Source organism: Oryza brachyantha, chromosome 9, assembly GCF_000231095.2.
Source record: "Oryza brachyantha chromosome 9, ObraRS2, whole genome shotgun sequence".
Classification (NCBI taxonomy): domain Eukaryota; kingdom Viridiplantae; phylum Streptophyta; class Magnoliopsida; order Poales; family Poaceae; genus Oryza; species Oryza brachyantha.
This window is the reverse complement of record NC_023171.2, coordinates 2,239,170-2,264,743: the sequence shown is the minus strand read 5'-3', so window position 1 is coordinate 2,264,743 and position 25,574 is coordinate 2,239,170. Positions and strand designations below refer to the sequence as shown.

The 25,574-nt window shown below is 42.1% G+C and overlaps 1 protein-coding gene across 1 annotated transcript; it reads right to left on the bottom strand.

Annotated features, from left to right (window-relative positions):
• Nucleotides 1–5,386: 5,386 nt before the first annotated feature.
• On the bottom strand, nt 5,387–8,482 carry LOC102700267 (probable plastid-lipid-associated protein 2, chloroplastic). Its single transcript, XM_006660976.3, has 3 exons — nt 7,908–8,482; nt 6,743–6,941; nt 5,387–5,934 (listed from the first exon to the last, which is right to left on the bottom strand). Exons 1-3 carry the CDS (start codon nt 8,348–8,350, stop codon nt 5,623–5,625), a joined length of 954 nt encoding a protein of 317 aa, XP_006661039.2. The 5' UTR covers nt 8,351–8,482; the 3' UTR covers nt 5,387–5,622.
• Between the last annotated feature and the right edge of the window lie 17,092 nt (nt 8,483–25,574).

The window sequence follows — 25,574 nt, the reverse complement described above, 5'->3', positions numbered from 1 at the left end:
GGTTCACCCACCTGTTTGTTGGCATCGACAAATTCACCAAGTGGATAGAAGCAAAACCGGTCGCCACAATCGACTCGGCGCATGCGAGAGACTTCATACAGAACATCATCTACCGCTTTGGCATTCCGAACCATATCATTACGGACAATGGTAGGCAGTTCATCTCTAGAGTCTTTCAGGATTTTTGCGAGGAGCATGGGATCACGATTTGCTATGCCTCCGTAGCACACCGAAAGAGCAACGGGCAGGTCGAGAGAGCTAACAGCATGATCCTTCAAGGAATTAAAACCAGAGTCTTCGACCGACTACACCCCTACGTCAGACGATGGGTGCAAGAGCTGCCACTAGTACTCTGGGCACTCCTCACATCCGTCAGCCGTGCTACAGGACAGTCGCCCTTCTTCCTCGTGTATGGAGCAGAAGCAGTCCTACCGACCGAAATCGACCACAAATCCTTTCACATACGCAACTATAATGAGTCCACGGCGGACATGGCCAGGGAAGACGACCTCAACAGGCTAGAAGAAGTCAGGGATATTGCAACCATCTAGTCAGCATGTTACCTGCAGGGACTCTGCCGATACCATAACAGGAATGTCTACGGACGGGCATTCCTAGTCGACGACCTCGTCTTACGCAAAGTACAGACCACCAAGGATCGACACAAGCTCTCTCCAATCTGGAAAGGGCCCTACATCATAGCCGAGGTCACTCAGCCCGGCTCATACCGGCTAAGGATGGAAGACAGAAGGCTGCTAGAGAATTCGTGGAACATCGAACAACTACGTCCTTTACACGCATAGTCGATTTCTTGTAATTTTTCTTTTTACCCTTGACTGCCCTCGCCGAGTGGTCCCCACCCGGGAGACCAGTCGGGGCCTACAATGTACTCTACCTTCGGGTTCTTTTTAATAAAATCTACTGCCAAAGAGCTCTCTAACTGTCGGTTAATCGAAGTCTGGATGCGGTGGCACATCCGCTCAGTCACACCTCTCTCCCCACCAAACCGGGTAACACTACGCTAAGCTCCGCGCTGGCCAAGTCCGCTCGGGGGCTGCTGGGACAGGCACACGCCGAGAGGATAACCCTTCACATGACGACGAAACACACCACAACAAAAGACTCGAAAGCAAATAGATTAAATAAAATCACATTACAATTGTCCAGCCTAAATTTGTCAAACTACTGCAAGTTCTCCTACTTCTTTATAGGCCAAGGTCGTCTGCAACCGACTTGGCGACCTTCTACGCCTCGTTGACGTACTTCATGGCCATCTCCTTGTCGCAGTCGGCAGCAAACCCGTCGTAGACGGCGTTAACTTCCACTCGAGGATACATCGACTTCATCACGGCGAGAGCATGGCTGGATGCCAGCTTCGCCGTCTCCCGCAACTCGGCGCTGTGGGCTGCAGGCATCGTCTCTAGCTACTGGACCACTCTGTCTATGCTGATCGAGGAGGATCCTAGCGCCAGCAGCGGCGTCGCCCCGAGCACGTTGAGGGCTACCGTGACGAGCCGGTCCCGAGCCAGCTCAGCTTCCTGAGCCCTGGCCTCAGCGGCCTCCACCACGGACTTCGCCCGAGACTGTGCCTCTGCTGGTAGCATACAAGTCAGGAAATGCCCCGAAGGGAGGAACGAAGGACGGGGTAAGGAAGAACTTACCCACGAGCTCGGCGACGGCGGTATCCTTAGCCTTTCTTGAGTCGAGCGCATTCGGCTTCCAGCACAGCCTTCGAGGCCGACAGCTAGGAGCGCTCGGCTTCAAGCTCGGTCTTCACCGCCAGCAGCTTGGTGCACTCAGTTTGTAGCCCAACATTTGCCTTCTTCAACTCCCCCAAGGCTGCATCTTGATCTGGCAAAGGGAGACCATGATTAATTGCAAAGTGAAAGCGATAATCAAAGTCAAAACGTCACACCTTTGATTCGGGCGCGCTCGACACTTGCTCCACACGCAGGTCAGCTATCTCACCTTGCAGGCGGCTCTTCATAGCTTTGGCATGTTCCAAGATCTCGTCGCGATCCTAGCGCAGGGAATCCATCGTCCTGAGCTGCGGGTCCAACGAGAGAAGCGCCTCCGACTTCGCCTTGGATCGCGCCTTGATCCCCTGAGCGATACGACAAGAGATTAACGGGATTGCACACATAGGATGACGGCTCAAGAGCGTACCTTCATGAGCTTGACCGACTTCTCGATGTACCGCTCGATCTTGGCGATGTCCTTCGAGTCGTCCGACGGATCAATCTTGACCCGCTCGGGGTGGCTCTCTTGGGCCCTCGGTGGGAGTGCAGCCAGGGTCGCGACCACACCCGGAAGAACGGACACCCCAGCACTCGTCTCCACGGTGCCCGCGGATTGGAGTACTATGGCTATGTCCCGCTCCACAGTCGGTGTTGCAGCGGTGGCCGGGACGATCGCCAGAGTTGCTTCGGTGGCTGGCCCCGTGACAGGGTTAGCCACTGAAGCAAGGGTCAAGCTTAGGCAGCTGGAACAATGGTAGCCGGTGGACCCAGGGGCTGAATGTCCCCGGAGCCGGCCGGTGTGGCCGGATCAATCTCGCTCGATTTCCTAAAAAAGCCGAGTGATATGACTTCAGCAAGCATAAAAATCCTAATTGGATCACGGCATGGAAGCTGAGTTGTGTTACCTCAGTCTCGTCTTGAAGGCGGGTCTTCTCAAGCGCCTCAAGGGAGGCGGGCTCGGAGAGCGTGTCGAGGCCAGGGTGTCCTTGTCCTCCGGCGGCCCAGCGGGCTCCGCGTCAGGATCAAACGCCAGTCGCTTGGTAGTTGGCTCATCAGCAGAAGCTTCCGCTCCCCTATTAAGCACGGGCGAGGCCCGGCTCGGGGGCTAGGACAGGAATTGGTGGTGGTCCTACAGAAGAGAATATAAGTCAGAACACGACAAGTCGGAAAACATCCAAAAAGCTAGAAGCAAAACACCCAGAAGAGACAAAGGATTCACCGGAGGGGGAGCATTCCCAGCGTGGAATGGTGATGGGAAGCCGGCGGGGATAGCCGGGATGTTAGTAATTGGGGCAAACAGCTGTCGAGCCCTAGCCTGGATGGCTTCCTACCGTAGCACCTCTGCCGACTCCCGAATCAGGTCATCGCTCTCGGTATAATCAAAGGCGAATCGGACCCGGTCCTTCAGGGGCTGGATCCGGCACCAAATGAAGTGCCGGGTCACCCAGACGCCGGTTAGGCCAACGGACTTCAAGTTCTCATCCATGTTGAGCAACGAGTTCACCTGCGACATCTCTTCGGTCGTCGGGAGTGGTGACTAAGGCTCCCGAGCAACAGGAGCATGGCCAACAAAGGGAGGAAGGGAGTCGGCAAGGTTGGAGCAATAAAACCACGCCGCATGCCAGCCCTTAAGGGAAGTCTTTATGGGCAGAGAAAGCCAAGCTTTCTTGCTCCCCTCACAGAGCTGAACGCCGGCGCCGCTCACCACCGATGGATGATTCCGGTTGGGTTGGGGCTTGATGGCAAATAGATGGCGGAAGAGGTTGAAGTGAGGGGGGATCCCAAGGAAGGTTTTGCAGGTGTATACGAACACCGCGATTTGAAGAACAGAATTGGGGTTCAAATGATGGAGTTCGATTCCATAGAAATCCAACAAACCCCGGAAAAAGGAAGACACCGGTAGCCCGAAACCCCGCTCAAAGAAAGGCTCAAACACTACCACTTCCCGCGAGTCGGGGGTAGGAATTCCTCACCATAAGCGCCGCGGAACCCGGCTAGTTCCTTGCTCTGGGTCAAGCCGGCTCCGGATAGGTCGGAGAGGTTTTGGTCGGAGATAATGGAGGACTGCCAGGCATGCAGCAGCAGCATTTTCCCTGAATCCGCTGGGGAAGCCATTGGGGGTTCTCTTCGGTAGGTTGGAGGGGAGGCGTGGGGGCAGCGAGCGGAGGAGCGGCAGCGTTTCCCTGAATCCGATAGTTTGTTTTTCTAATAATAAATACTTAAGATGCTATAATATTGAAGTGTAATGATCCTAAACATAAACACGAAACATAGTAACTAATGGTAAAAGTTGAACAATAATACTCAACATCGATAGTTATTTTAAAAATAAAGTAACATGACACAGTTTTCTTACTGGATTAGATAAAATAAAATAGACCATGGGCCCTAAACCTATTCGACCATTTCATTTAGATCAGCAAACTTCTAATCTGCAGTTTTATTTCCCCAAATTTGTCTAAATCTTTGATAAAAGGTCTAATCTCACCCCACACCACTCCATATTCTCTCCATCCCAAAATAAATCAAATTTTCACTTTTTACGTACAATGTTTGACTCTGTCTTATTAAAAATTTTGTAAGATTAACATTTTTGTTTTTATTAGATGATAAAACATGAACATTACTCTATATGTGACTATTTTTTTATTTCTTACAAAAATTTCAGATAAGACGGATGGTCGGGCATGGAAACCAAAAGTTTGGTTTATTAAGAGACGGAAGGAGTTTGGGGTAGCTAATTGGTGCCTGAGTAGACTTATTCTTTTTGTTTTTTTTTTCCTTTTTGAATCGATGAACAATGGAATTGAATCGTCTGAGTGACTGGTTAAATATATACCTCCGTATTTAATAGGTGGTGCTATTGATTATTGATTTTTTCTTACACGTTTGATTATTTGTCTTATTTAAAAAACTTACGTAACTTTTATCTATTTTGTTGTGATTGGATTTAGTGGCAAAGGTATTTTAATTATAAGTTAAACTTTTACATATTTGCACAATTTCTTTGCTGTGATTGGAATTATTACTAAATGAATTTTAATTATAACTTAAACTTTACATATTTGCATGCACAGATTTTCTAAATAAGAATGATCAATTGTGTAACAAAAAGTCAAGAGCATTATCTATTAAAATACAGATGAAATATTATATAAAAACAAAGTACAAGGTTAATGAGACATGATTGAATTTCATGAAAGCAGCTAGGTTTGCATGACTAATGCACAAATTTTCATAGGTCCAGGACATGATTTGCAAGAAACACATGTATGTATGCATTTCAAATTTGTATTTAAACCATCCCAACAAGTTGCAGCGTACTGGCTGGTGGTCAAGTGACAGCGTGCGGTTGAGATTCGATCTCTTGGAATGCTTTATACTAGTACAAGTTCAGGAAGCTCGAACTGTAGATGAAAAATTCATGTACTCTACCTTAGTGAAGTAGTGAATCGTCTGGATAAGTTTTAGGAAAGATTCGGCTGACAACAATTTTCTTCTGCTTGTGATACTATGTCGTAGACTTCACTATTTCAAGGCAATTTCCTGGTTGATGTTTTTTTTTTAAATACTCCTAAGTCATAGAGATGCTACTGATTTTGATACACAGAATACTAATTATATGAAAAAGAAATACCCTCTTCACGTATTCCTTTTACATCTTTATATTTCAGTGTAGTTTTTGCAATAACTTGTATATATAAGCCTAAGGGACATCAGAGAATACATTACACACACACAAAACTTCACATCATCCAAATGCACAAATTATACGAACACAAATAAGAACATGCAAACATAAATAAGAAAAAGAAATTATCCACAACTATTTGCATGGAGTGCTTCAACATAAAATTCTACCCATAGATTAGGCATGCCAAGCTTAATATAGGAGGGTGCTTCCTTCCTTAAACAACACGAAGATGCTGCTACCATCACCTCTGGAGATTCTAAGCTCATCATCAAGATAGGTTGTGAGCAACCAAGCCTCGGCATTGTCGGTCCTAATTGGTATCTTCAGTGGAGGTTGACCAGAGATGGTTCTTGCAACTGAGGATGCCGCATTTTCAATTGAAGAAAATATGCCCTTCAACGGGGTCAGGTCAATGTTCTGCCCAAAGAACTCAAACTTCTCTGGTAGTACAATAGAATCAGTCAATTGTGGTGTGCCGATAATGCCTTCATCAAATTTGATCTGAAAGAGTTTCAAATTATGTGAGTTTTGCAGAAAACCATAACACAGTTCAATTGATATCTGCACACAAAGAAACAGATATGCAAGGGTTTTTTCCTACCCCTTTTACCAAACCATTTCATATTATACAACTAATTTGGCAGCTTCAGGATGGAAATGGCAATAATCTAAAACAGTCAGGGAAACATGTTTCAATTGCTCTATACATCTCCTCATCTTTTTGTGTTTTATAAGCATAAGCGAAACAACTTATTAAAGATTAAAATATAATTTATGGGTAAAACTTCCATATATACATGTTGTTAGCGGTATAAAAGCAAAGGCTGAAAATATACTAGATGAAAAATAAAATCCCAAAATAACTCCAATTTTAAGTTTTAAAAATCAATATTTGGCTTATAAGCATAAGCAATAAGATGGGGTATACGTAACAGTAAAAAAAATTAATCCTACAGTTCAAAATATGGACAATTTCTATTTGCTCTAATAATGTAGTAATCATGAAATATCAAATTAGTGCTTGTTTCCCAATCTTTACAATCGATATTCAAAATGTTACGAGCTTCAGAACAATTGAGTAGCTTATGATAAAAAAAGCTCTACAAAAAACTGCAGTTCCAAAATTCCTGAAAAGCTTCTCACATATGAAATAAAGGTTGCTGTACTTGATATCCAAATTGCTCAATTTCACTAGAATTTCATATACATTCTTTTTCCAAGTATCCAAAAATAAGTTTAAAAAATGAAATAGATCATGACATGATTTCACTAAAAAATGAAAAACATTATTGAGATAAGGGAATCACACCTGTACACGTTTGGGGCTTCTAACTTCAAATTTGGCATTGGTAGACACTGAAGTCGTTGCTAAAGGTCCGGAAAACTTGATGCAGTTCTGCACTGTGAAGTTCTCGGAATCAATAGTTTGTGATATTTCCTCCACCTTAACAAGCTGAGGCAAACTTGCAGCTCCTAACAGTGGGAACAGCTGTGAAAATGAGGTGTACCTGTGTTCACCTAATTTATTAGTCTCCAAACTATTCAGTGATTCTTCAACTACGTTTAATCAGAATTGTGATCTATTACTAGACTTCTCAGCATCCTAGATGCTAGTCATTGGTTCAATACAGTACCGATGATGTTGAGATCATTTGACTATGTGAGTGTCTAAAGTACTGAGGCAATCACAGTTGTCCTTTTCTCAAGTAAATGATAGCAACAGGTACCTGAATACTTTGTTTTTATGGTTGTGCATAAAACGGTCTTCTAAAAGACTTCCCTAGTGATTTCATATAACCTCCCTTAGCAATTTCAAAGGTTGTCCAAGAGTAGCAAGCTAGCAGATGCTTCGTTCATATACAAAATTTTCCTTTTTACGGATATATAACTAGTGATATCCCTTGGTATTACAATGATAATAAAAGGATTCAAACAAATAAGCTAGTGAAACATCAGGCATTCTGTACATATAATTTCAGCATAACTTAAAACTGAACATGAAAACCAAAGGATCATTCTGTAAACCTGAACATTTATAATCAGTCCACAGATGGCTGAAGTGAACTACAAAGCTCACTCTTATAGATACTAGTGAAACGACAAAAGACAAATATTAAAAGCAGAGCAACATATCAGTATAAGCTGCAGCACTGTGCTTAAAAGAACACAATTACTCATAAATCTGCCAGGTGCTGCGATTCCTTCAGAACGGAAACAAAATCAATTTGTAGAATGAGTTTAATCAAGTCACAGTACTCTATCGAGGACACATACTTATGAAACTATACATTTCACGATTAGCGGACGCTGAAAGAAAGGAGTAAACAGCGATTTTCCTCTCGTAGCACGCGTTCAGAGCCCATTAGATCGATTCAATAATCTAGGCCAACCGGGAATGGAACTAAAAATAGTAAGAGATCACAAGTAGTAGCAGATTATGGAGGAGAAAGGGGGAAGGAAGGAGAAGGCCTTACGCGAGGATCCACTTGCCGTTGAGGAGGGTGAGCGCCTCGGTGGGCGCCGGCGTGGGGTTGCGCGCCTCGAGCTGCGTGATGAGCTCGACCACCTCCGCCCGCGTCTCGCTGGACGCGCGCAGGCCGCGCTCCGTCCCGTACAGCGCGTCCTTCAGCTTCGCCTTGAGCTCCGCGACCTCGCCCGCCACCGGCGGCGCCTCGGCCACCGCCGCCGCCGCCGCGGCGCCGCCCTGGTCCGCCGGGTCCTTCCCCCACTCGTCCTCGGCGTCCCCGGCCACCGCCCGCGCGGTCAGCCGCCGCGGCACCGGCACGGCGGCCCGCAGCGCCGGGAACCGCGGGGCCCCGCCGAAGGCGGAGGTGGCCACGTGGCGGCCGCGGAGGGCGAGCGCCGGCGGGGCCGGCGAGTGCGTGGAGAGGGAGGTGGTGCTGAGGGACGACGCCATAGCTTCAGCCTTCAGCTCTGGGGTTCCGTTCCACTCTTCTTGCTGTGTCGCTGAGAAGAGAGAGAGATCTTCTTGTAGAGAGAGAGAGAGAGGGAGAGGAAGAGGGAGAGAGAGTGGAGGAGACGTGTCGGATAGGTGAGCTGCGGCCGCGCGTCGAGTGTTGCTTCACGTATTATTACTTCCCGAAGTGAGATCAAACCAGGGCCTGAAAAATCGCGGGGCACCTGTTTTTTTTTCCCGTACACTTATAACCTAAAATTTAAATTTTTAATTCAAATTAATTATGAAATTTTTTCATTGATGTTTTTATATTGCTAAAAATAAATATATAAATATTTTATTTATAAATTATTTTTGAGAAATTGAAGAGAATTGACTTTTTAAAGAAAATTATCTGGTCTTGTTGCATTGCGTGGAGAATTCTGGAAGCTTCTCGTGTTGGGTGTGGCGTTTAGTGGCTAGTATGGTGATATGTCGTGTCTGCTTGGTGTTCCTTTGTTTTTTTTCTTTTCACAACTTTGACGATGAAACTGGCTGTATATTGTCAGCACGGCTCAATTTTAGTTTTGTAGTCTTAATAGAAAATGTTAATAGAAAATGCAGGCATATAAGTATTAAATTATTTTCATTAAATTCACCGCAAATATGTTTTACTAAAGACATTTCTTTGTAGTATAAGGTGCTGATGTATTTTCATTACAATCGAAGTATTTAACTGTACCACCATATGCATAAAGGATGTTTTTTCTTTGTTTTCACTAAGAGCTGCTAGAGGCCCCATCTTTTATTATAGATCGGAGTTAAGGCAGCGAGTTGAAATAGTCTCAACTAGGAACCACGAGTCATTCGTGGGTAATCCAGGCATGACTTCAAATACAACTAAATTAATTTATTAAGTTGAACTAGAGCTGATTATAAACTACTCATTCGTCGACCCACCCTTATTCCTAACCTCAACGAGACCAAGTATAATAATGTTGACGCTGAAAATAGCAACAACGTGTCACACACGTAGGCATGGGAGTTACTCTAAGACCACTCCAGTGCAGGACCTAATTCTTAGATTTGCTGGGCGTGCCAGTTAGTTTGATTCCGTAACTGACAAGATATAATATGGAAAAACAGTTAAACCTAAAACCACTATTGACTGTGTAGCCGATACCGTTTCAGGACCCTAGCCGATGAACTAGACGATCGGCTTTAGATGAATTTTCTGTTATCGGATGATAATATGCTCAATCGACTGAATCAGAAGTAGGATAACCACCATGTAACCCGATCAATCAGTTATTCTCAAGAGATCGGACCTAAGGAAGACAGTCTCGAGATTAAGCAGCCGATAGGACTAATCTAGTGCTTATCACACACACAGTCAGCAGCCGATGCAGAACTAAACGTGGAATTCAAAGTAAATCGGACTGATACAGCAATTACTAGTATAGAACAATAGTAACCAAACATATACATATTCACGCTAGACTTAGAAGATCGGACCTAACCAAGACAGTTCATGCCTAAATGCGATCATGTATAAAATTAGTAAGTATTGCAACACACCAACATAAGCCGCCAATCTACTCACTAATCTTAACCGATCGGACGAGCTCCTACCACTAGATCGAACCAAACATACACAGATCGGACTTAACCAAGCCAATATGCTGTCGAACATGATATAATTATAGGAAACATGAAAATCGACAAGTTTAATGAATAAACCGATGAGTTACTTAGGATAATGCTGGCTAGAACTCCAGTGATAAGCCCTCACGAGCACCCGATCCAATCAGTTGATACAAACTCAGCCAACTAGATTGATCGGACTAAACTAAGACAGAATCCAGTCGAATAAGCTCATATTAACAGATCGAATAAAGGAACTCGCAAGAACTTGATCGAGATCTACCACTACTTCAAACCATATGTAGATTAAAGCAATAATAGAACTCAAACCGCCGATTAGCTATGCAGGAGATCGAACTTAATTGAGACAGTCTTGTTCTAGCTGATCAACGAGTTTGACGAACTTGAACTTACATTGCGAAGTTGACAAACCTCGCAACGAGAGCTCAAGGAGTCGGGAATTTTGGAGATGCGCTGAAGTTGTGTGTTTGATCTTATTGATGATTTACAATGACCTCAGGCACACATATTTATATCCTCGGGATTAACTAACTTGACTAGATAAGGACCCGTATCAATAACTAACCTATTGTTTTCGGACTCTAACTAGATATAAAATCCTAAACAAACTCTAAGATAAAAACTAACTAATTTACACGGACTCTTGATTAATACCGAATCTATCTCTAACCTTCGGGCCCAATCAGAGTCCACTCCTTGTCTGACTCAAACTCTATCGGCTGGATTCATATTATCTTCAATCTTTTCTCCCAGCCGATTTTGTTTACTCTTGTCCGATTCGGTCTTTAACCGCACTTTAATCCCTAACAGCAATTTGCCAAAATCTGGCATTAACAAATAAGTTATAGTATGAAGCATTATTGTTATAGTGCTAGAGTCATGCGTATATGACTCTACCTCCAGGGTTTAAATCCCGGTGTCAAAGTGTATTTAACGACATAAATAGGCAGAATCTTTACAACGATAACATTTATCAAAGCCATTTGTAGGATGACATTTCGCAGAACCCGTACTCGTCAATAGCATTTCTTGGACATAGACGTTTGTCAATGATATTTTTTAGATTTTCTCTTGTTAAAATCTGTGACGCTGCCTATTGATACACCCAAGTCAAAATAAAGGTACTAAAATATCCCAGCAAAAGGATATTGACCTATTGTCGTGCGTTACAATTTTGTTCTGGTCAAATTTTTCTCCAAAAAACTTCACAACAGGCTTCAAGAACAAATTTAACTTGAGATGATGGAATCACTGGTACTGCTTGGACCGAAAAGAAAAGTGCTCCCTTACCATCCGTTTAGTCCTATCTGTTTATCCACCTATCCATATAATTATAACAAAGCCGAGAAGTATCATTTGCACTCTTGAGACCTATAAATAACTATACTAATTACAGAAAGTAAAATGGATTATCCACACCATTGTCCGGGTTGGTTGAATATACTAATATGTATATTTCAAGACATAAATAAAACAGAGCAACTGTGTTTTAATCTTGTTTTCAACTTTAATTGTGATTTTACCCTTACTTTTTAACTCAATTATTTTCCCTCATTTATTTAGACTCAAGTTTGTGTTTGCCTCTATTCCATCAAGTACACTTGCGTTCTTTTTGTAAGATGAAGATTAAAGATGAAAGATTATCTGATTTTTTTGATAGCTATTTTATGGTACAAAGAATTGAATTAATTAATTGTTGACACTAAAAAAAACAATCAACAATCATACACGTAGGCCTGGGAGTTACTCTTAGACCACTCCAGTGCAGGACCTAATTCTTAGAATTGTTAAGCTTGCCAGTCAGTTTGACCCAGTAACTGACAAGATATAACGTGGAAAGTAGTTAAACCCGAAATCGATATCGGCCAGATAGCCGATACCGTCCCAGGATCCTAGCCGATGACGATCGGCTTTACAGGAATTTCATGGCGACAAGTATAAACATGCTCAATCGGCCGAATCAATCAGTAGGATAAACACCAACAAGACCAGTCAACTAATTAATCTTAAAAGATTGAACTTAACCAAGACAGTTTTAAGATTAACCAGCCGATCGAACCAATCCGATGCTTTATCGCACACAGAATCAACAACCGATAGGAGACTAAACATGGAATTTAAGGTAAACCGGATTGCTACACCAATTACTAGCGTAAAACAACAACAAACGACCGCATACATACTCACGCTAGACATAGAATATCGAACTCAATCGAGACAGTACAGATCTAAACATAACCATGCATGGAATCGGTAGATCATTGCAGTATACGAGTAACACGATATCAAACCGGCGTAATCTACCGATCCATTCATTAAATTCAGCCAATCGGACAAATTTCTATAAGCAGATCAAATTAAACACGCATAGATCAGACTTAACCAAGGCAGTATGCGATTTAGTACGATATAATTGTAGAAATATGAAGATCGATCAACTTAAAAAATAAACTAACAGATTACTTGGGATAATGCTGGCTAGAACTCCAGCGATAAGGCCTCACAAGTACTCAATCTAATCTGATAACATAAATCCGTCCAACTAGATTGATCAGACCAAACCGAGATAGAATCAAGTTGAATAGATTCACGCCAACAGATTGAATAGAGGAACTCGCGAGGAATTGGTCGAGGAACTCTAAACTACAAGTAGATTAAAGCAATAATAAAACTTAGCCCGTCGATCAACTAGGCAGGAGATCGAACTTAACCGAGACAGTCCTGTTCTAGCCGATCGACATGTTTTGACGAACTAGGAACTTACATTGCGAAGCTGACAAACCTCGCGCCGAGAGCCCAAGCAAGTTGAAATATTTGCGATGCGCCGAAGTTGTGTAGATGATCTGAAGATGATTTACAATGACCCCGGACACACATATTTATACCCTCGGGATTAACTAACTTGACTGGATAAGAACCCGTATCAATAACTATCCTATTGTATTTGGACTCTAACTAGATATAAAATCCTAAACAAAATCTAAGATAAAAACTAATTAATTTACACGGACTCATGATTAATACCGAATCTATCCCTAAATGCTGGGCCCAATCGGACTCCCGTTCCTGTCCAAGTCGGACTCTATTGGCTGCATTTCGTGCTGTTTTCAACACCCCTTTCTCCAGCCGATTTGTCCTTTCTTGTCCGATTCGGTCTTTAATTATGTTTCAATCCATAACGACGACGATTTTACCAAAATTTGGCCTTAACATTAATACAAAGTTAAAAATTTACTTCAGAAATGTGAGATGATCAACTTCTATGTAAAATTTTTTAATAAAAAAATACGTTGTTTAGTAGTTCGGGAAACGTACACACAAAATAAAAGAAATAATCTACCATATTTTAGTGCAAAAGAATTTAACCTTCGTGGTGTGAAAATCCACAACAAAAGATGGTCAAACTCTTTAGTTTAAAATGGAAACTGCTTTTGCTTGACCTTATTTTTTTAAAATGGAGTGTGTGAAAAATCATATTAAACAAGATCAATATCAAAACATGGGAAAAAACCACAAAGTCCAAAAAAAGTAGGGGAAAATATGTAAGTGGCATACATATCTTTAACTTTGTTAAGAGGACTTAATGGAACGGAGACAAACAGAAGGTTCAGTTCAAAATTTTGAGGCCAAAATCCTAAAGCTGAAAAAGTAAAGGTAAATTCATAATTGAAGTTAAAAGTATGGGTAAGAATGCAATTGCCTCGAACACTATAGTATAGCAAAATTAAATAATAAACAATGACTTGCCTCAAATAATAACAATATATTAGTTGTTCATTCAAGCTTATACTCCCTCCCAATTTTTTACATGATGACATTGACTTTTGAATTTTACGTGATGACATTCAAGTTTATACTCCCTCCCATTTTTCTCGTCCAAAAATTTTGTGCAAAAATACAAAATCATAAATTATTTTTGATGTTTGTTTAGTAATAAATTGAATCATAACAAAACAATTAGTAATCATTTAATTTTTTTAATATGACCAATGATCAAACATAGCCTAGAAATCAATGACGTTAGATAATAAAACCACAGAGGGAGTAATATTCAGGCTATTCTGGTGTCCATCCTCAACAATCTATCGTACTGTATCAAACAACATAGCCTCGACTGGTATTAATTGGCACAACGGATTGAATATGCAGCAAAAATTTTGGAGGATCTCCCCCTCCTGGCCTGGGTCATTGGCTTGGCACTTGGCAGAATATATATGCATCTGTGGCGTAGGACGGCCGGAGCTCTTTCGTGGTGTTCTATACACGATATCACTACCACCAAAACAAGTTCTTGCCACAACCAACTAAGGCTGCTTTTCTTTTAGCCAGATTATTCGTCAGTTTTTATGCGTACATTTTTTAAAATGCTAAACATTGTATTTTTGTTAAATTTTTTCTATAAAAGTTTATTATCTCATCTTTGTAAGTAGGATTTCAATTTTACATTACATAATTTTATCGTTTATACTATTAAATAGTTATAAAAATAAATAATTTTTTTCATTTATCATAAAAAGAACGCGGCCTAATTAAATAAACTTTCAGAAAGGTGGGCAGGGGTGGGTGTTTTTAGTGCTTGCTAATCCTGTAGCATCAAGTACTAGTTGACTTCCTGCAATTTAAAGCGTCAGTAACACATGACGAGGACATCATCGGCTCGGATATAACCATACAAACATTACATAATGATGAACGAAGGGTGCATACTTTATATTTGAATAAATTGCGTTGCACCATGAGATTTTTTGTTATTGTTTACCAAAGTACTTCAATGAGTAGAGAACATGAGTGAAGATATAAAATACATGGATGATCAATGAAGTTAACTAGTGATCAAACCATGACCTTCCCCAAGTCTACGGTTACATGTTCATGTCACTTTTGGCCCATACAAAGGCAAGAGATAAAGTTTCACATGTTTTAGATTCGGATTTAGCCCTCCTAATAGCGTCAACTTCAAAAACTTTCCTGGTGATCTAGAAAGTTTCTCAGGGCTCATAAGTACTTGTTGGAAAGCTTATGTAGTCTGCTTTCACATGTTTTCATTTCACATTAAAATTCCTCCTGAGTTGTTTGGAATAATGAAAAAAGCCATATTTCATCTAGTCCAAATTTGTTTTTGGCCATGGTCCTTGTAATTGTGTCATGGGCTAGGCCCAGATGGTGGACATCCCTAGGGCTAACCCTATGATGTCCCTAGTCATATATATTCACTAGCCATCATCGTTTTTAGATTGGTTTATGCTTAGATTATTCCGCCGTCATAGTTTCACACCGCTAGATCGGTTTGTGGGACCCCAAATTCGTGAGATTAACCTTTTATCTGTAATTCAAATTGTGTTTTCCTTATTCTTGTGAAATTCTTCATTTTTTTTGCAGGAGCAAAACCTTCGTTGTGAGGTCAACTACATGAGAGCATGGCTGATAACGACTAGACATGTGCGTGTAGTGGTTCCGAGGTTACAATCGCTGGTCTGAAGCCTCCAAACGTGAATCGTCTTCATGTTTCCAAATCAAACCATATCGAAAGATCGAGCACCTAAACTCGCACAAAGCGATATCAGAGCACAAGTTGCTCATTAGGTATCTCTCTGTTCCATTAGATTATTAGTTTCTTATCTACATATAACCATAAAACCATCATAAAAAATATTTTGATCCATCACCTAGTCAATTTGAACACTTGCATTGTTCTATTAGGTTTTGCTTTGTTTAATTTTAGGTTTCATTGTTGTGTCTAATGTTGGTTTAGTCTTAGATTTAATTTTTAGTTTGAGTTTTGCATATGTTGATACTCCTATTCTACTAACTATTGAGCACATCACATGAGTTTTGTATCTCCTCTGTTGCTTGTTGCAACCTTGAAAAATTGAACCCTGTTGCCATTGTTTTCTTTTTGAGATAATGGCGGCACTTAGTGATTAAATAATATCATTACAAAGCGTCTCCCGGATGCACTCCGGAGTCACATATTGATAGACAGTACAAGATAGTTGCTCCACACAGTGAGCCAAAGTACGCGCCGCTACATTAGCAATTAATACAGTTAACATGTTTAAAAGAACAGACTTGGAAGCTAATTGCGATCTTCTTAATATCTTGGATCAGACAGCCAACTCTTGATCGGTCTCTCATAGGAGAAAGAATACGCTGTATTACTGAGAGGTAGTCTGACGCCATGATGACCTTCTGGAAGCCCTCATCCCTTGCCAGGATCAATGCTCATCGAATCGCCATTGCTTCGGCAATTTTAGGCACGACAATTCGAGGGATCCCCTCACTGCAAGCTAGCAAACATCTACCATCGTGGTCTCTTATCAGTGCACCAATACCCACCCATCCAATGTGAAGTCCGGAAAAGTGCAGCATCGGCGTTGATAAAAGTTGTTCCAGCCGGCGGTGGATTCCATCTCCGAGTTGCGGTAGGAAAATCACACCTAGGGGCTATCATAGAAAAAGAGCAATGCTGCAATATCATCTATCGACATATCCAAAAATCTTCTGAACCACCCGACGAGGATGCATCATGTTGTCCTCATTTCTGGCATTATTCCTTGCTTTCAAAACATGCCAAAATGTAACAGCAAGCATTATATGCTGAGTGCTTGAGCTATTCTCCAGGAAATCAAAGATCCATTGTTTCATGTTTCTGAAATTCCTTCTTCTCAGTTTGATATCAAACCTCAGTTTAACCTCCTGCCAAACTGCAACCGCAAAAGGACATGACAGAAACACATTCTCCGTTGTATCATCTCTATTACAGAAAACACAACCGTCGTTCGCCGGAATGTGTCGCCTTGTCAGTTGGAAGCAAGTGGGTAAACAGTCATGGGCTGCTCTCCAAAGGTTGATCTTCATTTTCCCTAGAGCATTGACTTTCCACATAGACTTCTAGCTTTTCTCATGCCCTGCTAGGGAGGATGGAATTCCCGTCCCATTGCTACTATGGGTGGCAAGGAAGCTCTCATGTCATGCCAAATTATAAGCCGATCACACCATGTAGATGCCATGCTTGTCATGTGGCCATGTAGAAAAGTCATCATCACCATAGCGACTAATTGGGATATGGAGGATCTCATCAGCGATATCTTCATTAAAGAGAGCTCTTACCTTGTGAGCATCCCAGGATTTAAAATCATCATTCATCAAGAATTGAACCTTGGTGTCTGGAGGGAGAGGTATTGAAGTCTCCAGTTGCCTTGCAGTGACACCTAGGATCCAATTGTCAGTGAGGATCTTGATCGAGTTCCCATTACCAACTCCCCACCAAACCCCCTTCTTCAACAAATCCATGCCAAATAAGATGCTGCACAAAGTAAAGAAAGACGATCTCAGTTGAATTGCATACCAAAAATCAGATTCTAGGAAGTATCTCCCTTTGAGAACTCTTGAACACAAGGCGTTAGGTTCGGTAAGAAGACACCAACACTGTTTCCCCAACATTGTCTGGTGTTGACATCAAAAGTGGACCCGATGACGTGTCACACACGAAGGCCTGAGAGTCACTTCTTAGAACGCTCCAATGCAAGACCTAAATTCTTAGAATGTGTAGGCGTGCCAGTCAGTTTGATCTTGACACTGACAAGATGAAGAATAAAATAAAGTGATCGGCTATCGAGCCGATAGATAACCAGGAATCTAGCCGATCGGATGTTGATATAGTAGGGTTTAGCCGATAGGCTAATCGATCAGGTGTTGAAAGCTTGAATCGGTTGAGAATCCGATACGTGTAAACTCGAATAATTAAATAAACAATGAATCATTTGCTACGATTGGGCAAAATTAATTAACATGTAAATCTCATGGGCCGATGTAACATAAATAATTACCGATCTAAATAAATAAAGCCGATTGGTGTAAACATACATAATGCAGTAAGGCAATCGGTTAATCTGTTGATATAAATATAACGAAGATATAGATCGGCAAAGATCATCAGGTATAAACGACTGATAGTAGAATAAGATTTATAAAATATCTAGTCTAATTTACTGAGAGTAATCTTAGAAGATCGGACCAAACCGAGACAGTTCGAGATTACGCTTAGCAATGTCAAGCTAGATATTAAACAAATCTAGATCACTATCAAGTCGATGACTGATAACTTATCAGCTGGTACTCTGATAAAACAAAAGGCAAGATACGTCAGCATGATATAAACTATTTGATAGAAGCATTCTAATAGATCGGATCGAGCTGAGACAGTATCAGATTGAATATGTCAAATAGCACATATCAAATCAATGTAGATCACCTAAAGTGGTCGACTAGATCAACTCAAGATACAAAAGTAACCTAAGCTGAAACTGATACGATGCTAGCAACATACAAGTAGATTAGAAGATCGGACTGAACCGAGACAGTTCCAACCTAGCCGATACGATTACCGTAGCCAGCGGAACATATGACTTACCCCTCCACCGGAGATCGAGACGATGCAGGCCCGAGTTAGGTGCCAAGTTTCGCCGGTGATGAAACCTTAGTGAGGAGGGTGGCGATGTGCTAAGAGTAATTGATCTATATTATGTAGAAATAGATGATTTACAATGACCCCGGACATACATATTTATACCCATGGGTGAATACTAGTCCATATCGAACACGACATACGCTTCCTAATAGATAAAAGAAAATAGCAAACTCTATTTGGACTCTATCTCTAATTCCTATTGAATACGACACAGTTTACTAATAGATAAAAAGAAAACAAACAAGTCCCGATCAGACTCTAACTCTTTTAGAGATAAAGAAAAAAATCCTAAACTAACTCTAATTAATACATAAAATTATGTCATCATGCCTTGGTCTTCACGATTCCCTGTTGGATTCAAACTCCTCCAAATAAAATTTCTATCTATGATTGCACATTTTCTTATCCGAATCCAATAAGAAATTTTACCAAATTTTGGTGTTAACACCTGGTTGAGGATTGCAAAGTCTCTCAACCCCAAGCCACCAAGATATTTTGGAAACGACAACCATTCCCAAGAGAGCCAATCCATTTTCTTTTTGCCGTCTTCAAACCCCCACTAGTGATCGGCAATGCACGTATTCATCTTTTCACAGATTTCGACCCGAATCCGAAATCAACTCATGACAAAGATTGGAATTGCCTGCGCCACTAATTTTAACATGGTTTCCTTCCTCGCACTTGAGAGGGGTCTACCTGTCCAACCCTTCACCTTTTTCCAAACTCTATCAGGAAGAAATTTGAAAGATTTTGTAGTTGTCCTACTAATTTCAGTTGGCATAAACAAATAGGTATCATGTAGAATTTTATTTCAGACATGTAGACATTCTTTTACATCAATTCTAACAGCATTCAGACAATGTTTACCAAAGAAGATAGAGGACTTCTGGAGATTAACCTTTTGGCCATAAGCGCTACAATAGGATTTCAATGTGGCCTTCAGCGCTTCAACACTCCTTCGATCACTCCTAGCGAAGAAGATGCTATCATCAACTAATAAGAGGTGGGCAATGGGTAGACCAAGCCCGTCATTTCTAATTCCACGTAAATCACCTACTTCTTCTCTTTTCTGCAAAAGGCATGAGAGCCCTTCTATGCATAGGAGAAACATGTACGGGCTAATTGGATCGCCTTGCCTGATGCCCCTCGAGGGGATCACCATTTTAGTAAGATCGCCATTAATTCTCATCGAGTACCTTGCTGACGTGACACCCCGCATAGCAGCCTTGATCCGGTTAGAAATAAAGCCAAGTTTCTCCAGACAACCATGGAGGTAGGCCCGTTCAATTCTGTCGTAAGCTTTCATCATGTCGATCTTGGGAGCAAAGAAGGGCCTCTTGGAGTGTTGTTTTCGTACAGAATGAAGGCACTCAAAAACTATCAGTGCACTGCCAGTAATAAGCCGGCCTGCGACGAAAGCACTTTGAAATTCATAGACTATCTTAGGAAGGAAAGGCTTCAACCAATTGGCCAGCACTTTAGACGCAATTTTGTACAAAACATTGCACAAGCTAATGGGGCGAAACTTGGATAGGTGCTCACGGTTGTTTACCTTTGGGATGAGAACAATCACAGAGTCATAAATGTTAAGTGTAGATGTATTCCTATTCGTACTCGTAGTCCTATTCGTACTCGTAGTCCTATTCCTACTCCTATTCCTATTTGTATAGTTTCCTTATGTACTCATCTTTACATGTATATATTCGGGTCTAGGGCCCTCATATGAATACAAGTTGCTATTCATAACATGGAAGCCATGAACAACATTACAAACATCTTCCTTGATAAAATTCCAATGGGTTTGATAGAAGAGTGCATGAAAGCCATCCGGTCCGGGTGCTTTAGTTGGCCCCATCTAGAAGAGAGCAACTCTAATTTCCTCATTTGAGTAAGGTTTCTCGAGCTTCTCATTGATATCAGCATCCACTTTGTTTGGAATTGAGTCAAGGACTTCTTCAATGGAATCTCTCGGTTCTGATGTAAACAGGTTCTCATAGAACTGCTCGGCTAGAACCTTAATTCCCTCCAGATCATCACATCTTGTGCCATCTTCCCTAACTGACACCTTAATCCTATTGGTGTGTCGCCGTGTGGATGCATGGACATGGAAGAAAGTCGTATTCTGGTCTCCCTCGCGGAACCATTCTACTCTTGACTTTTGCCTTGCCTAATCTCCTCTCTCTCAAAGAGTTCACAGAGTTGTCGCTTAATTTTCTTCTCCTCCTGGATCACCTCCTCATTCGTTGGAGAATTTCGCAAGCAATTCAACCGCTTTTCCTTTTTTTGGATCTCCTTGTGGATTGAGCCTAAGGAGATCTTGCTCTAGTCATGCAAGGAGACAACGAGTTGTTTTAGGTTGCTCCACGTCACCTGCAGCGACCGAGGGCCCACACTGTTTGCTACCCAAGCATTTTCAACCATCTCCTCATAGTTATCAGCCCATGTCCAAGCTGCCTCATAGCCGAAGACCCGCTGCATAGGCTCATGTTGCTTCTGCTGGACCCTACCAACTAAGACAATAGAGATGCGTAGTGATCCAAAGAGGTTGTGATCATATTCTCCACTTGGCTGTTCTCAAAACGAAGGGATTAATCCCTGTTTGCCACAACATGATCAAGTCTGACTTTGATATTTCACTAGGCATCCTATCTGTTGTTCCAAGTGTACTTTGGGCCAACAAAACTAAGGTCAAACAGACCACAATCATCTAAACAACTCCTAAAATGTTCCATTTGAGATTCGGTTTGGGCATGGAAGCCAAGGTGTTCATCATGGCACACAACCTCATTAAAGTTGCCACAACACAACCAAGGTCCCTGCCACTAACTATGGAGTCGCCTGAGGAGTCCCTAGAAGACATGCCTAAGTTCTCTCTTCGGTTCACCATACGCAAGAGTCACGCGCAAATGATCATTCCCTTCAGTGGATACAATGACATCTATGCAATGTGGATTGTAGCCACGAAGTGATACCGTGTAGGCATCAAACCAGAATAAAGCGAGGCCGCCACTTAGGCCCTCGCAACTCACAGCAAAAGAACCATTGTAGCCCAAAAACCATATCAAATTCTTCACCCCTATATCCCTCATCTTAGTCTTAGAGAGAAAGAGGAGGGAGGGTCGATAAGACTTCACTTACCAGCGAAGTTCTCCTACTGTCGCGTTCGACCCCAAGCCGCGATAGTTCCAACAAAGTATACTCATTGTACATGGTGGGACTGCTGAGCACTCGCCGCCAGATGCACCGATCGTGAAGTCAACATCTTCTGTTTCAAGATTCACCGTCTTCGTCCTCTTCTTCCACCATTGACCTCGAAGAGGATGAGCCCTCCCTTTTTAGCCACTGGAACCAACATCTGATTATGTTCCCCAAGATCAGTATCCCCCATCTCAGAAACTAGGCTACAGTCCTTGGATAATTTCCTCTTCTAGCCCGCCACCACCAAAGAGCCATCCACATCCGGGAAAAGCTCCTTCCCATGACCGCTGCACCAGCCACGACCATGCCTCCAGGAGGCTTTGGCACCCCATGGCTGCCCCATGTACCCCCTTTCCCCCTTCCAAGGGCCTTCAAGGGTGAGGTAACTTTAGTTCGTGCCTCACCCATCTTACGAGGGCTTTCTTTCTTGCTCCTGTTTCGTGAGGCCACTTGACGAGCAGAACTCCTCAACGACCCCCTCGAATCAAAGCTAGAAGCATTAGCCCCATTCGATGTCGAATTGTTGCCGAACTTCTCACTACTTGACTTCCTGCTCATCTCCTTAGCCACACACAACTTCCTAGATTCATAAGGCAAATCACCATCTTTATTTTATTTTGCCAGTGTTGGACAAACCAAGAAGGAATGGCCCAAAATACCACAAGAGAAGCAGCAAAGAGGCATACGCTCATACTTCATCTCATACCCTTAAAGGTTTTATCACGAGAAGAGTAAACTGTGACGAAGCATGGAATAGGTTCCTCAACGGTGAGGTCCACACGAACTCTCATGAAACCACCCCAACACCAACCCTGATCATTGGTTTCCACCTTCATCACCCTGCCCAGTGCTTTGGCAATCTCCCCTCCTCTGCGAGCATTCATCAATCTACATGGCCAATCAATAATTTTAGCCCAAATAGCCATTCGATCAAAGGGAACTTGCAGTGGCTTGAAATTTCCATCATACTTCTGCAAGAGCACTGCATGCTTGCCTACCACCCATGGCTCCTAGTCAAGCACTCTATCCCGATCGAACTCGGTCCCAAATTCCACCAAGAACATAAGTCCCCTTGGATTACCCCACGCCAGCCTTATGGCCGCTGAAATTGTTCGGATATGCAGGACATTTGGATCCAGAACTTTACCTACCAACACCCATGAGGGATCGACGAGGTCTACCTCCTTCTCATCTTCCAAGACCACCGCCTTTGCCTCCGATGCCGTTAGGTGAAGACGGGCCATCATGTCCACCATTCGGTTGCTAGAGCCCGAAGCCGAACCCCCGGCAGCCATTTTCTTGCATTGCTGCTTCAGTAACTCCGCCCCCTTCTACATCTAGCCCCTCCTGAGAGGTACCAAGAACAGTCGGGTGCATGTCTGCTGTTGCAGCTGCACATTTCTTCCCCTCTTTGTCAGGCCCTACTCTCTCCATTCGTAGGCTTAGAGTCCCTAATCGAGAAAGCCAAGGGTGGGTAGCGAAGCCAGGTTTGCCCCTTAATCACCCTGAACCTCCCAATGCAGGGAGCTACTGCTACCCAGGAACATAGAGAGGAGTAGATCTAGAGAAGGGAGGGGAAAAGAGGGGGGATCGAGCCCTGAGGGCAGTTGTTCGTCGGAGTCAACGTCCATCAGCCGCAATGCCGCATCCCTCGAAAAACTCAGCAGTTGAGTATGTTGTCACTGGGTTTTCATTTGCCTAGCTTTCTCAAATTTCTATTGGTCAAGTTTGGAGTTGCATCAAGATCTATGGTTGAGAGTACTATAGTCATGTTTCTCTATTGCGCGTGTAAAATCCATTTTGTTTGATCTTTGTATAGAATGCTCCGTTTTGCTTGACCCTATGTTAATACCAAAATTTGGTAAATTTCCGTATTGGATTCCGATAAGGAAAAGTGTTATTGCCGACAGATATTTTATCTGGAAGAGACCGAATTCAAGAAGGAATCGTGAAGACCAAGACTTGGCGGCGTAAATTTATCTGTTAATTAGAGTTAGTTAGGATTTTATTTTATCTCTAAGAGATTAGAGTCCGATCGGGACTTGTGTGTGTTTTATCTAAGTAGGAGTTAGAGATAGAGTACGCATAGGACTAGTTTGTTATTTCTTTTTATCTATTAGGAATTGTATATCATGTCCAACACGGCCTAGCCTCAACCCGAGTGTATAAATATGTATGCCCGGGTCATTGTTTTTCATCTACATCATAATTAGATTAACTACTTTTGGCGCATCGCCACCCTCTTTCGAGGTTTCAACTCCGGTGGAACTTGGCACCTGACGTGGGGTTGCATCATCTCGATCTCCGACGGAGGGGTAAGTCCTACGTTCCACCAGGCCACGGTAATCGTATCGGCTAGATTAGAACTGTCTCGGTTCGGTCTGATCTTCTAATCTAGTCACGCGATTGCTAGTTATCGTATCAGTTTCAACTTAGATCACTTTCGTGCTTTGAGTTGATCTAGTCGACCACTTTGGGCGATCTATGTTGTTTGATATTCGTTGTTTGACATATTCAATCTAGTACTTTCTCGGTTAGGTCCGATCTAGTAGATTGCGTTTGTTAGATGGTTTATATCAAATCAATGCATTTTGTTCATTGTTTTATCGGAGTACCAGCCGATAAGTTACAAGTCATTGGCTTATTGGCTTGATAGGAATCTAGATCTGTTTAGTATCTATCCTAACATTGCTAGGTTTAATCTTGAACTGTCTCGGTTGTGTCCGATCTCCTATGATTATTCTTAGCAATCTGGGCTAGGTATTTTAGCAATCTGGGCTAGGTATTTTATAGATCTTGGTTGTTTGTCCACTGTCTATAGCAGATGATTTTTGCCGATCTACATGCTTATCATATTTACATCAATAGAGTAGCCGATCGTCTTATTGTGTTATTTTTGCACCAATCGGCTTGATTTAGTTAGATCGGCAGTTATTTATGTTGCATCGGCTTATGAGAATTATATGCAAGTTGGGTTTAGCCGATCGCAGCATATGATTAATTGTTTATTCTAAGTAATTCGTCAGTTTATTTATTAGCCTTATCGATCTTCATGTTTCCTATAATCATATCGTACTTGACTGCATGCTGTCTTGGTTAAGTCCGATCTCTGTACATCTAGTTCGATCTGGTTATAGGGCCTTGTCTGATCGACTAAGATTAATAAGTTATTTGGCAGGTTATGTTGGTCTAATATCTATTTCAAGTTTATTTCGATCAAGTTTCTAGTCGATCCAAGCTTTTACAGCCGATAGGATCGACTAACCGTTGCAGCATCAACATCCGATCGGCTAGATGTTTATTTACCTATCGGCTTGATAGCCGATCGACTTGTTTTATTTTTCATCTTGTTAGTTGCAGAATCAAACTGACTGGCACGTCCGCGCACCTTTTCTAAGATTTAGGTTCTGCAATGGTGCAATGGAGCTGTCTAAGATTGACTCCCAGACCTTCGTGTGTGACGCGTCAACGTTCACATTTTGACGTCAACACCCTAGAAAGTAGCAAATCGGTTAGAGATGTTACAACATATCGTATTCACGTGGAAGAAACCAACTTTTCCATCTCTACTTTGTATTCGTGTTCCCTTTTTAATTACATATTAATGGAAAAAATAATTTATATCTAAAACTTTTATTTATGTTATCAGTAAGTTAAACGTCAATTCTATGAAAAGATCCGATAAAATTTTATTTGAAACAACTACAAAATTAATTTTTAAAAATCTAAATGTCTGGGAGATAATAGACGACATGGGAGCATCGTACTCTAACTCAATGTCAAAATAGGGTAAGTTAATAAACCCAACAAGAGCCGATTGTTGCCGTCCAACCGCCTGCCTCGATTAGTCCGTCCGTCCTCCGTCGTGCTGTTGTTTTGTGCTACTACTAAAGTACTAATCGTGTTCGAACA